The sequence below is a fragment of the Thunnus thynnus genome, chromosome 4 (assembly GCF_963924715.1).
Source record: "Thunnus thynnus chromosome 4, fThuThy2.1, whole genome shotgun sequence".
NCBI classification, from domain to species: Eukaryota; Metazoa; Chordata; class Actinopteri; order Scombriformes; family Scombridae; genus Thunnus; species Thunnus thynnus.
In genome coordinates, this window is record NC_089520.1 from 26,904,083 (window position 1) to 26,916,795 (window position 12,713).

The window sequence follows — 12,713 nt, forward strand, 5'->3', positions numbered from 1 at the left end:
ACACGTGACGACACCAGCCTTATTTTTTTCCCACCCGCATTCTGTGAAGACCCGCCCTACTCCGCCTCTGATTGGCTAGTACTCGTTGCCTTCTTTGGTTAGATTGGTTAGGTTTAGGCATGAAGCGTGAGATCAGAACCAGAGCCAATTAGAGGCAGAGTAGGGGCGGGTCTTAGCAGAATGCGGGTGGGGCAAAAAAGGCACCGCACCAACTTACATTTTGTGTATCTACATCATTAATCTTCCGTGTGAAAATGAAACAGAAGAGAAGTTCCGACCCAGGCGGAGTTGATTTTTTTTTTTTTTTTACATTGAAGAGCAATATAGGAATAGCGACTTTCAGCATGTCATCCACGTTACAATACATCACATATCGTTGCTACTGAAGTTCCCAAAATAATTGTTCATGTTCATGTTTTCATGGTTTGGCTGCGCGAAATACAAGGTGCACCAAGGATTCCTTGACGGTACCAGGAAGTGAAGTGACGTTAGCTCGGTGGAAAAGTGACCCATCATCCAAATAAAAGGTGAGATCCGCATACGATGTTTGAACTTATCTTCACGTAACAATATGTTTGGACTTTCATTCCCAGTTGAAAATGTCATCCGTGTGGGATTTGGTGCAGCACTGATTCATTTTGTTTAGTAAACTGGTGCGGTTAGTTAGCTTTGCCTTGTAGTTAGCTTGTTAGCGAGTTTTCGTCCAATTTTTTGCATGGGTGGTCGCGTAGCACAGACATCGGATTCTGCGCGGTTGTTGCGATGTGTACGAATAGTAAAACACTTACAAATGTTGCTAGCACTTGCTTATATCACTTTTAACGTGGCTCCATTTCGTGAACTGCCTTATAAATGGAAGTAAATCAGTAGTCCTGTCGGTGACCGTGTGACATGTATTCGCTTTTTGATGAGGAAGTTAGAGCTGAGTGACCATGGACACCCTGTCCAACCACAGCTCCTACCTCCTGCAGCAGCTCCAGGAGCAGAGGATTCAGGGGCTCCTCTGTGACTGCATGCTGGTGGTCAAAGGTGTCTGCTTCAAAGCCCACAAAAACGTCCTGGCTGCTTTCAGCTCCTATTTCAGGTACGTTTATATCTATAGCTGCATAGTAACACATCACTGAATTTTTGGCAAATCTACACCCTTTACTACTTTGATCTTTCCAGGTCTTTATTCCAAAACTCCCCTAGTCAGAAGAACGATGTGTTCAACTTGGTTATCCAGGATGTCGGTGGTATCGGCCAAATTTTGGATTACATGTATACCTCTCATCTCGACATCAACCAGGATAATGTACAAGCGCTCCTGGACATCGCTCAGTGTTTGCAGGTTCCAAATGTCCTAAGTATGTGTAATACTTTTCTCAAGCCTTGTCCGCCACCAGTAGAAATCCCGTCATTTTCTCTCCCAGGCATGTTGAATTCAGAGCATGACTGCCTCCTGGGAAGCAGTCTGCCTCATGACGTTGACCTCCACTGTCCCTCTGAAACACAGAGGCCAGGCTTCAACAGTGATGTGGACCACACCAAAAGGATGCCCGTTTCTGTGCCTAATAGCAGCTCAAATTGTGACACAGCTAGCAGCGCTCAGGCACCTGTAGAAAAACAGCTTGTCCATGGCTACAAGCTCCGTAACTTTTATAATAGGCAGTACTTCAAACAAACTGCAATTCAGACTAATAGCGCTGCCACGAATCAAGGCTCAGGCCCTCTGGTGGCGGTGGAGGAGCCGCAGTGTCAGCTTGGGGTCAGCCAGGGAGGTAACCAAACACCTGTATGCTCAGGAAACTCGGTTCAGCCCAACCCTCCCTGCACATCTTTGGCAGTTGAAAAGAACCCTGTCTCCTCTTTGACACCATCAGATAATTTAATCACTCCCAGCTCTGACCAAGCAGACTCCATGCTCAACAAGCCAGTGCGCCCAAAGAAGACTGTGTACCTGAAGAAATACAACTACCTACGGTCTCAGAAGGCTTTAGAGGAGATGTGTGCTGAATCAGTCAGTGAGCCCATCCTTAGCTGTCCCAAAGAGAGTCACCAAGAAGAGTCAGTGATCCAGACTGGGGCTCCAGAGGCTCCTGTTGAGGGCCTTACAACAGGCAGGGAGGAGGTTCCTGAGGTTGCAACAGATGCACAAGTCCCCAGTTCCCCACCTGTGAACCAAGAGGAACAAGATCTGAAGATGGTGCCAGAGACACCACAGCAGACAGGACACAAGCAATATTGTTGTGAGGTGTGTGGAAAGATCTTCAAACACCCGAGCAACCTGGAGCTGCACAAGCGCTCACATACTGGTAATCCCTGTTATAAATTCATTATAATCCCCTGTGATATACAGTAACACATTTCAGTTAAATTAGTGGTTTTGTACAATTTGTTTTAATGACATTATCAGATGTAAATCTACATTTTTTGTTGTTTCAGGTGAGAAGCCTTTTCAGTGTAATATTTGTGGGAGAAACTTCTCACAGGTATGATCTTGTTCTAAATTCTAATTTGCAGCAGTTATTCTTAGACGGTTAGATTACATCGGGCTATTTTTTTGTTTTACAGGCTGGAAATTTACAGACACATTTGCGGCGACATTCTGGAGAGAAACCGTACATCTGTGAGTTATGCGGTAAAAGGTAAAGTTGTTGTTTGGGTATTTTAGAGTGCTTGCATTTGTTTATAATAAGTTTGTGGGTCTGCCTATTTTAAGACATAATCACATATTTAGTAAAGTGGTAGTAAAGTGTTGTTGGCGGTAATTGATAGCTCAGCAAGAACAGATTATATTTGAGTTAAAGCCCCAGCAAAGCAGTTTTACTTAAGTTTAGACATCATTAGTGACATAAGTTTAACTTCAACTGGCGGTTTCAGAAATATATATTCATAATATTCATCTGTGTTTTCCAGCTTTACAGCATCAGGGGATGTCCATCGTCACAAAGTCGTCCACACAGGAGAAAAGCCACATCTGTGTGATATCTGTGGTCGAGGTATGTGACAACTCTAACAGATGCTTACCTAATAATCTATTTGTAGGTCTTATTTTCTAATGATCTAATTTTTAAGATGAACCTGAGACAAACAATTGACAGTATTTTGCACTATATAGTTCAGAGACCCACCTGAAAGCTTGTGACACAAAGGGGCTCATGCAAGAACCACTCATACAAACAGATTTGTTCTTAAGATGCACGTACGAGTGATTTAAGAACATTTGTGTCATTCATCAATTTTCTTGTACAAATGAAATTCTTGAGTGGTCCAGACCTGCCGTAAATTTCATGAATAGATCATTTCTGCCTTTTCATTCATATTTTGTAATTGTTTCAGGTCCTCTACTACTGACACTCCTAAATTTGTTACGTTTTTGTCTGCTGATTTCTGAAAGCAGGACTTGATGCTGTGCAGTATTTTTATGGAACTTTTTTGTGAATGAAACTCGCCCACAAATGGAGCGGAACATGGAATCTTATATGGCAGTTTTAGGGGTGTGGATTATGTTAATGATCACATCCCACCAACACACACATACTCATGAACAGGTGGCATTCATCAGGCTGAAGTTCAGGCAGTTAAGAGAGTTTGTTGAATCTGACTTTGAACACTCGTATGAGCAAACTTCACAGAAAAAAGAGAGTTTTAGGACAAAAATACAAAAATGTTCTTGCATGAGGCCCAATGTGTATTTAATAGACTGGTGTTTTACTCACCGTATTTGTCACGTTTCTCAGGATTTAACAACTTGAGCAATCTCAAGGAGCACAAGAGGACACACGCCACGGACAAGACCTTCACCTGTGACCAGTGTGGAAAGTCCTTCAACACACACAGGAAACTTCTGAAGCACAAGGCTCGCCATGCTGGGGAAAAACCCCACAGCTGTGCCACTTGTGGTAAGGAATCATCATTCACGTTCTGGTTTTGTAGAAACTGATTCCACTATAGACATGGTTGCATGTAACATTGACAAAAAACCCCAACATATTTTAGTAAAAACAAAATCTTATATAGTGCAGAACAATCCACTTTCAGTCCCTTTAATTTTAGATGCATGATAGACGTGTCATCTTGATTAGGCTTTTTCGAGTTCTAATTATTCAAGAATAGATGACAAAATAGCTGAATTTGAGCATGAGATTTAACTGCTATTTGCCTCTGCTTTTACTTTTTACATTAGGCTTCCCAGTTTTGTGGTCATTTCCTCCTTTAGGATCACTGATGTTTTGACTCTTAATGAATTAATCTCTGTTTGTAACCTGCCCAAATGAAAAAAAAATATTGACTAAAAAGTTTTTTTTAAAATTCAATATGGAAGATAGTTCATGTTTGCTCAGTGTTTTACTCTCAATATGCATTTTAAATCAATGCAGGGAAATGCTTCATTGGCTCAGGGGACCTGCAGCGTCACATACGCTCTCACACTGGTGAGAAACCTTACCTCTGTAACGCCTGTGGCAAGAGCTTCACCCGCTCGGCCATGTTGAGGAGACACAGCAACATGCACTGCAAGGGGGTTCCATCTGACAGCCCCGTCACAGACAACTCTGACCAGACGCGTAGCTCCGATGGAGCTGCCTCGTTTCCCAAACCTGTCAGCCACAGTAAACCTCCTGCCACCACCAGTGAGCAGCCTTTTTCCACTATGATGCCTCACACAGGCCTAGAAAAGCCCTCACCACCTCCTCCTTCACCACCACAACCATCACCACATATAGACACTCCACCTCCCAGCGTGCACCTCAGCCCAGCATCTACCCCCAACTCCCTTCCAGAGCTGCGCTCCCTGGTGCCCCATCACCTCCTCTCTTCCGCCCACCAGGAGAGAAGTGCAGCCCTGCCCGTCTCGGACCATATGAAGCTGACCAAACCCCACCTGTCTCAGGAAGTTGTGTATGGTCCGTATGTGGAGAATGGAACTATGGCGGTGGAGATGAGCAGAGGTCTGGTGGGGAGGACTTACCTGCCACCTACAGACAATCACTGTAGTTCCCTTACAGGGTCTAGCAGCAGGCCCAGTAGTGGCTCCTACAGGTCCAGTGAAGGCCAGTTCATCTCCAGTGTAACTCTGTGGGGCCTGGCAATGAAAACTCTGCAGAATGATAACGACATGGAGCAATAAAATGCTGCCTCATCTTCAAATGAGCACAGCATACCCTGACCTGAGGATGTGCACTTTTCACTGATGCTTACTCAGTATACATATTGATTCTGACAGTAACCACCTGGATCTTAATTTGATTAAAATTGACCCGTTAATAAAACACACAAAAATGGTAGCTCTTATGACTAAGCTAACTTGAAATAGTAGTAATGCAAATTATTAATAACTGAGATTTAATTTGGGTCAAAATCAAAGTAAGTGTTTCCTAGTTTTTCTTTAGAAATAAAGAAATCATAAATGTTCTCAAAGAGGGATGATAACTTCTGTTGCACTGCTTTTTAAACTAAAAGTGATGCTTTTCTGGCCACACCCCAGTCAGTGATGTCACAGCCTTTGACAGCTGATGGAGGAAACCTTCTGTGACATCAGTGATTAAGATGTGGCCTGAGGTGCAGCATGCTTGAATGTTTAAACCCATAGACATCAGTGCAGCAGCAGTCTACTGCCCTCTGCAATTCAGTGTGGACGTATGCTATAAGGTTCCATCTTAAACACGATCCATGATCCCAGGATGCATTGCAGCTCATTATGGCTAATATAAATGTCAGTTACACTCTTTCAGTTTGTATATACTGCACTGCACTTTAAATTATAGAAAAAGCAGACTTATTTTGGACTATCAGTGTCAAATAATGGTATATTCATATGAGAATATAAAGTGAACATTCTATTTCATTTTTGTGTTATTTAATAAAAAAATATCTGTTCATCATTTTGCATGTGATTTTTTAAAGGTTTCATCATTTTTCAAATCTGTCTTAAAACAAATTAGGTGCCCAGATGAACATTGAAAGAAGTTTTCCTTGCTGTAATCATTCCCTCTGTTCATACTGACTGTTAAAAGATCCCCTATAATTTGCTTTCAATGTAAGTGATGGGGCCAAAATCCACAGTGTGTCCACACAGTCATTTTGTGCAAAGATGTATTTAAAAGTTTATATATCATATCAAGTCTGCCACATTTACAGTCTTTTTAGCATAAAATTCCCTCTTCGTGTTTCCTCGGACAGTGTTTTCCTGTTGAGCTGTGGTTGAAGTATAGTAACAAAAAGAGGGACTTTGGCACTAGGAAGACTAATGTTGAAATATATCCAGTTGATTTGACTAATTTGGATGGTTGAAGTTTATATTAGCTTCAGATAAACTTTTAAAGAGGTCATATTATGCCCCTTTCCCAGTTTAATATTTTCATTTTCATGGTCTATTTACAAATATTTGCATATTTTTCTGATCAAAAAGCAGCTAGTTACAGCTGTACACGAAATGGATGCAGCTCTCACTCAGCCTGAAACAGGCTGTTTTGTGTCTGCTCAGTGCCCCTCTCTCCTGATTGCCTGACTATTTTCTGAGTGACACACACCCAGGCCAACCACAGGTAACAGATTGTAGCACAGAGCAGAGGAGAGGAGAGAAACTAGCTCGACCATGAATGACACTCACACTGAGCTGAAATAAAATTGGTGCATATAAATTAAGTAAATAACATAAACATATTTTGTTTCTTTCAGGAGGGGTGGGGGCTCCCATTGGAGGGCCGGGCGTCCCCTCCAGGGCAATGGTAGGGGAAACACTGAGCATATAGTTGTGACATCACAACCTCACAGAAGTCCAAATGGCTCGTTTAAAGGCACAGTTTCTGAATACGGGCTGTGTGCATTTCTCCGTGGACTGAGCATTTTGATACTTTCACAGTACTTATATAGCACCTAGACCCACTTTATAATCAAAAAAGAAATTGAAACCTCCCTTACTACAATATGTCTCCTTTAAATAATTTTTTGCATGGAAAGAGGCTTGTGGATTTCGGCTCACATCACTTACACTGTAAATACATTACTATGGGATCTAACAGCCAGTATAAACAGGAAGAATAATTATGGCAAGAAGAACCTACTGTACCAGTCAAAAGTTTGGACACACTTTCTCAAGTGAATGGGAACTGTATTTCAACTGACTTTTGTTTGATGTCACATGTATTGAGAGATTTTTACATCAACATATTTTCGAATTTATATTCTTTTACAAAATAGCTTTAATCACATTAAACAGCTTGTAATTCCTTTGAGTTCATCATGTTCACGGGAGAATGTATCATTTGTGTGCCTCATGTAAAGGCTTATCCAGGTGTTGTTTAACAGCTCTTCAACTTGTTTGTTTTCAGAAAGGGCTTTACTTGAGAGTGAAAGTGCTGTGCTGTTAAATGGACTACAGAGGGAGTTAGAAACCAGATCATACAGTTCATGATGGAATGTGTGAAGAAAAATTTTGCAGAAACCTTTCAGACTAAACTGGTACCAGCTTGGATCTTCAATCACTCAGAATACATAATAAAAGGTATAATTCATCCCTTGCAGAACATAAAAGCTAAGGATGACAAATGTTAGTACCATAATAGCATGTTATGTAATGCCTGTCCACTCTAGTGGAGTCCCTGAAGGTATGAACATTGCTCATGGGATTGATTTGGTTTTTATGGAGACTGAGTGTGTAGCTGTCACAAGTATGATTCACTACACACCCAGTAAACACTGTGCAACACCACTGCAGCATGTGGGTTTTGTAAACAGTGCACCCAAGTCGACAGCATTCACAACAACATAGGCAGATGATAATTGACCATCGTCACAACATACAGACCCTGTTACTCTATGCCTGCTGGATTTGTTGCTTAGCAACACATGGGATAAATCTGTTATTATGGTGTTCATTCTCCTTCGTTGCCCTTTACATCAGTCCTCCAACCAGTGATGGACAAGAGACAGGGATTCTGGGTAGTAAAATGTGCCTGACCCTGATGCTTCACATCATGAGAAGAGTGTGAAGCAGAGTGTGTGTGTGGCAGATATGTGAACAATGGGAATGTCCCAATTGTTCTGCATACTTGTGCTTCCCTTATATTCCTTCCTACACTATGATATTAAAGTTAAATGGTTACACTACTCTGTTATTTTATTCATACTGGTGAAAATGCAACACTATACAAAGAAGTAATTCAAACGCTGGTGAGCTTGAACACATTCTAATTTTACAAGAGATACCACAGTCTGAGAGTGTGAAGAAAACCCTTCTGTTCTTCACAACATGGAGGCAGAAAGCAACATCACACTAATGCCAAGCCTGGTTTCCAGACTGCGTCAAGGCAAATCTTCCGATTCTAAACTGTCATGAGCTACCTCGCACATATCCACTGTGACAGTTGATGTGAGAGAAAATGCCCACCCAGGAAGTGGTCTTGTTACAAAGATCCTCAGACCACAAACCCTCAGAGTCTTCTCCATACAGGCTCTATTGACCATTTAAAGGGCTACTCCATCAATTTAGAAATTTATTGCGAGACATGAGAAAGATGGATTCAAACAAGACTAAGTCTACATCCATGCTAACAGCGCTGTGAGGCTGTACTTAGGCACAGCAGTGCTTAAACCTAAATGCTAACGTCAGAATGCTAACATGCTCACAATAATAATGCTAGTATATTGACATTTATCAGGTATAATGTGCACCATGTTCACCATCTTTATTATAATTCATCCTGAGGGGGACCTCCAGTAGTTGTTAGAGGATCACCAAAATCATTAAACTACAACCCCTGAGAACAATGAATGTCTTTCATTCAATTTCATGACAATCCATCCGATAAGTGTTGAGATATTTCAGTCTGGACCAAAGGGCTGGACCAGGCTGGATGTTTTGACATCCCTTGAGCCACACTGTTAGCATGGCTAAAAGGATGGTCACAATCATTGCAGCAGAGATGCCCTGATTTTTAGTCTCTGTGAGTCAAACGCCAGTAACACTAAATCCTACACTTCCCAAAGTGCAACTCAATGTCTAGGTTAAATGTTTGTAGTCTCCAAGCCCAAGCTATCATCATTCTCATACCATAAATGTGGAAACCAACATGTCTGCAGCAGATTAAAATAATCAAGAATTGGAGACCTTATCACACAAAATCTTTGGTATATTTTGTATTTGGATATTTCCTTTTACCAGCATACTCACAGACACCCATCTAGACAAAAGGAAATCCTATGTGCTTTGATGAAATTAAAAAACACTTTGTCTTGTGTATTTCTTGTGTATTCATTACACGGTAACCACTTCTCGCTCTCTCTCTCTGTCTCTTGCTCTCTCCATCATGCTAAAGTTAATCCTGATTATGTACGCTGTGTTACTGGTGCAGAATGAGACCAGGGCTAATGCCATTTTACCCAGAAACATTTCCAGAGCTCGTCTTTTGTTTCGGTATCTAATCACGTTTCATTGCTTTGTGTTGTCACAGGCATATGAGGATAGGTTTAATTAACAAGCAAGTGTGATGAATCCTCTCAAATTTGGTCGACTGTGATATTTCACTGCAGGGTGAGCAGAGCACAGTCATGTTTGGCTGAGCTTCCGTCGAATATTTCACATTTTGCTGGATTTAAATGTGCATCTTTGACACAGACAACTCTTGTTTATCTCAACATTTTTTTCTGTTCATGTGATTTTTGTTCAAACATCTCTTTATCCATTTGCCCTACCACATGTGCAACACAGTATTCATTATTATTATTATTGCACTGAAAACTGTATCACCACCACAAGATGTGGATGTGCTCTGGCAGAGGTTCCAGCTGAGCAGTAATTGCTGTGGAGTTGTGGCGTGTTGCATTGTTGGATGAGATGGATAAGTGGCTGACCTAGTCTCTCTGCTATAATTCCTCTGTGTGTCGCAATATGAAAGAGGCTTAAGCGGAGGAGAAGAATGGTGATTGTTCCTACTGTTGCTCTGCTGTGCTGTCTCACTCAGCTCTGTCTTCCTCCTACACAGATGCTACCTGCCTAGCTCCATCTGTTCACGTTGACTGTAAGGGTGCCATTCATGCAAAACACGGCTAGACAGGTGTTATTGTGTCACAGATACATTCACACAGCTCAAGCTCACTTGTACTAAGGTGTCTTAACACACAGATATGTATTTTCCTCCCTTGTTATTATCCACACTCATAATTGCCCCTCAGCTACTGTACCCAAGTGTGTTCCTCTGGGTCTGCAGTAGACACTTTCAGTTTCTCACAACGGGTTTAGACACCTGTCAGTGTGTGTGTGACAGGTTATTCTGTTTCCCCCCTCGAGCAAGAATATTAGGTTGTTTCAGCACATACAGTAGAGGCTCAGGACAGAGCGGAACAGGGATTTGGATTTGCAGTCAGATACAGACCAGGCTCCTAATATTTATTGCTGACAGTTGTATTTTCGGTACTCCAAATATTGCAATAGCACCCGGAGGGAAAGTTGAGAGATGATTGGTTGGGTTTTGTGTCTATTTGTAGATTCATATTTCCCAGCTAGCTTGGAGATATGGCAGCAGCTCCTCACCGTTGGTATGTTGATAGTGACTCAAACTTGAATCAAGGTGTAAAGTGTATTGGAAAGAGAATTAGAGAATTTCTGACCTTTAATTAAGTAGCAGGTCATTATTTTAGATGTTGTATGGATAAAATCATACCAGGAAAACTATTTCATTCTGGCAAAAAAAAAACCCAAAAAAACATCAGAACTCTTGTCAGTTGGAGGACTGTGACACCCTCTGAATGTTTTCACTACAGGGACTACAGTCAAGTCAAACAACAGGCCTCCGTGAACGCCAGTAGTTGTGCCTCGTCTCATCTGAAACAGATCCTAACTAAAAGGATGAAATACATATGGGAAGCTCCGTTCTTCTTGCTCAGATCCTTTTGATTTCTAGTGGTGAAAGTATTAGCCAATCAGATCCAACGATACCCTAATCGCACGGACAGAGCCCTTCAGGCAGGGAGTGTGTGTGTGCGTGTTTCTGTGTGAGTGTGCATTCGTGTGTATGTGTGAGAGAGACAGTGGAGGAAGAAAATGAAAGAGGAGGAACGATAAGAGGGATGTTGTAAAATTAGCCACGCTGTCATAGCAGTTTGCACTTGGCTATATAGGAATTGTCATCAGTGCATACAGCAGACTCTGGGAAGCCCCCCTCACTCTCTATCATCTTGCTTGCAGTGGTATTCACTCTCTTTCTCTCTCTCTGTCTCTCTCTCTCTCTCTCTCCAGCTCCTCCAGTGAATCTGGATAAAAACAGCAATCAGACATTCAAGGATCATCACACAAAGTTACCTGTATGTGCGTTTGTGTGTGTGTGTGTGCATGCATGAATGGAGCCCTGGCTTGTTCCTTGCTGTCACAGATTACATAATGTTGGTCTCCATGCAGCGAGTCACGTTTCCACTGGGGTAAATACTGTGACTTATATGGAGGGACTGCTGCTCCTGAGCCATTATTTTAAAGTTTGGGGGGGGGGGAGTGGTCCTGTCAGTTCCCACAGGACCCAGTTTTCAAAAATGAACTTCTCTGTGTCTACAGCCAGTACCTGTTTAGCCTAGCTTAGCATAAAGACTGGACGCAGGGGGCAACAGCTATGTGTGTGTTTGTGTGTGTGTGTGTGTTTGTGTGTGTGTGTGAGACACAAACAATGCCTTGGATACAATTACTGAAGTGATCTCACTGGTGTGTTGCTTGATGTTCTTCCATATAAAGGCAGCCAGGGATGAAAAAAAATCTTATTGACATGAAGCAGAGAGGAGCAGGGCATCGTCAATGACGGAGCTGGTCTGGATCAGGAGCATTGCATGTGCACGGGAAAGTAAACCCTTGTTGTAGAGAGTTGCCTGGCCTGGTATGTTTTAAAGTGACATGACTTGACTGTAAAACACACTAAACAAATGACATGTTAACTTTAGAGGCTTTAGAGGTGTTGGTAAGTGTATTATTTTGAATTTTGGATAAAGCCAGTTTAGCGGTTTCCCCCTCTTTCACTCTTTATGCTAAGCTAGGTTAATTGGCTCCAATTTCCAGCAGACATGTTTGTCTGGTATGTGGTATCAATCTTGTCATCTCTTGAAAAGAAAGGAAATGAGTGCATTTCCCAACATGGTGAACTATCTTTGAAACAAAATAACACTTTCAAAGTTTGTTTTTTCCCAGTAGAAACTACATGTAAAGAAAAGCAAGCTCGCCCGCTCTTTCCAAAACCCCTGCCAAAAAGTGTTTTATTTTATTTTTGTCCTTTTAGTAAAGTTTGAGTAAATGAAGTTTATTTTCATTTCATAAACTTATATATTTATTGTATTGTAATAAATACAATTGGAATATGCTATCTATTTTGAAAATATGATAGATAGGCCTTTAGCTGCAGCTATAATTAGCAGCCTAACCCACTTAATAATACAACTAATTACATTTATTTCTGATTAAATGTGAGCCTCAAACAAATAAAGAAACCTGATCATTTCAGCAGATGTCAAAATGAAAGATATGAAAGATTACATTTTCATTTAGCTCCAGACTTTATTTGGCCTTTCATCATAAAATCAGTTTTGTCAAATCGCTAAAAATCTTGAGCGGAGACAAAATATTCAGCTAATTTATTTTGGACATATAGGATCCCTAACAGGGTATGTTAGAAGTTACAGACAAAATTAACAAGTTAGACTGATAAAATAACAAATCAGTTCCCTCCAATGGCAAAAAATGAAGGCGTCACTCCTCC

The 12,713-nt window shown here is 41.4% G+C and overlaps 1 protein-coding gene across 3 annotated transcripts; it reads left to right on the forward strand.

The window, feature by feature from the left end:
• The first annotated feature begins 132 nt into the window (after positions 1 to 132).
• On the forward strand, positions 133 to 5,864 carry zbtb49 (zinc finger and BTB domain containing 49). 3 transcript variants are annotated; one of them, XM_067588015.1, is made up of 8 exons: positions 133 to 527; positions 917 to 1,084; positions 1,168 to 2,294; positions 2,425 to 2,471; positions 2,554 to 2,627; positions 2,899 to 2,981; positions 3,723 to 3,884; positions 4,362 to 5,864. In XM_067588015.1, the coding sequence occupies exons 2-8, from the start codon at positions 933 to 935 to the stop codon at positions 5,108 to 5,110; spliced, it is 2,394 nt and encodes a 797-aa protein (XP_067444116.1). In that variant the 5' UTR covers positions 133 to 527; positions 917 to 932; the 3' UTR covers positions 5,111 to 5,864. The 3 variants fall into 3 exon arrangements, with proteins under 3 accessions (XP_067444116.1, XP_067444117.1, XP_067444118.1); XM_067588016.1 differs by lacking the exon at positions 133 to 527 and having other exon boundaries at positions 534 to 1,084; XM_067588017.1 differs by lacking the exons at positions 133 to 527; positions 917 to 1,084 and having other exon boundaries at positions 1,256 to 1,330; positions 1,413 to 2,294.
• Positions 5,865 to 12,713: the final 6,849 nt, after the last annotated feature.

Excerpts from the sequence above, each read along its gene's own strand:
- zbtb49 (XM_067588015.1), top strand. The coding sequence starts at position 933 with ATGGACACCCTGTCCAACCACAGCTCCTACCTCCTGCAGCAGCTCCAG. Across the intron at positions 2,628-2,898 it reads TGTGAGTTATGCGGTAAAAG|CTTTACAGCATCAGGGGATG; the intron begins GTAAAGTTGTTG and ends TGTGTTTTCCAG. Across the intron at positions 3,885-4,361 it reads CCACAGCTGTGCCACTTGTG|GGAAATGCTTCATTGGCTCA; the intron begins GTAAGGAATCAT and ends AAATCAATGCAG.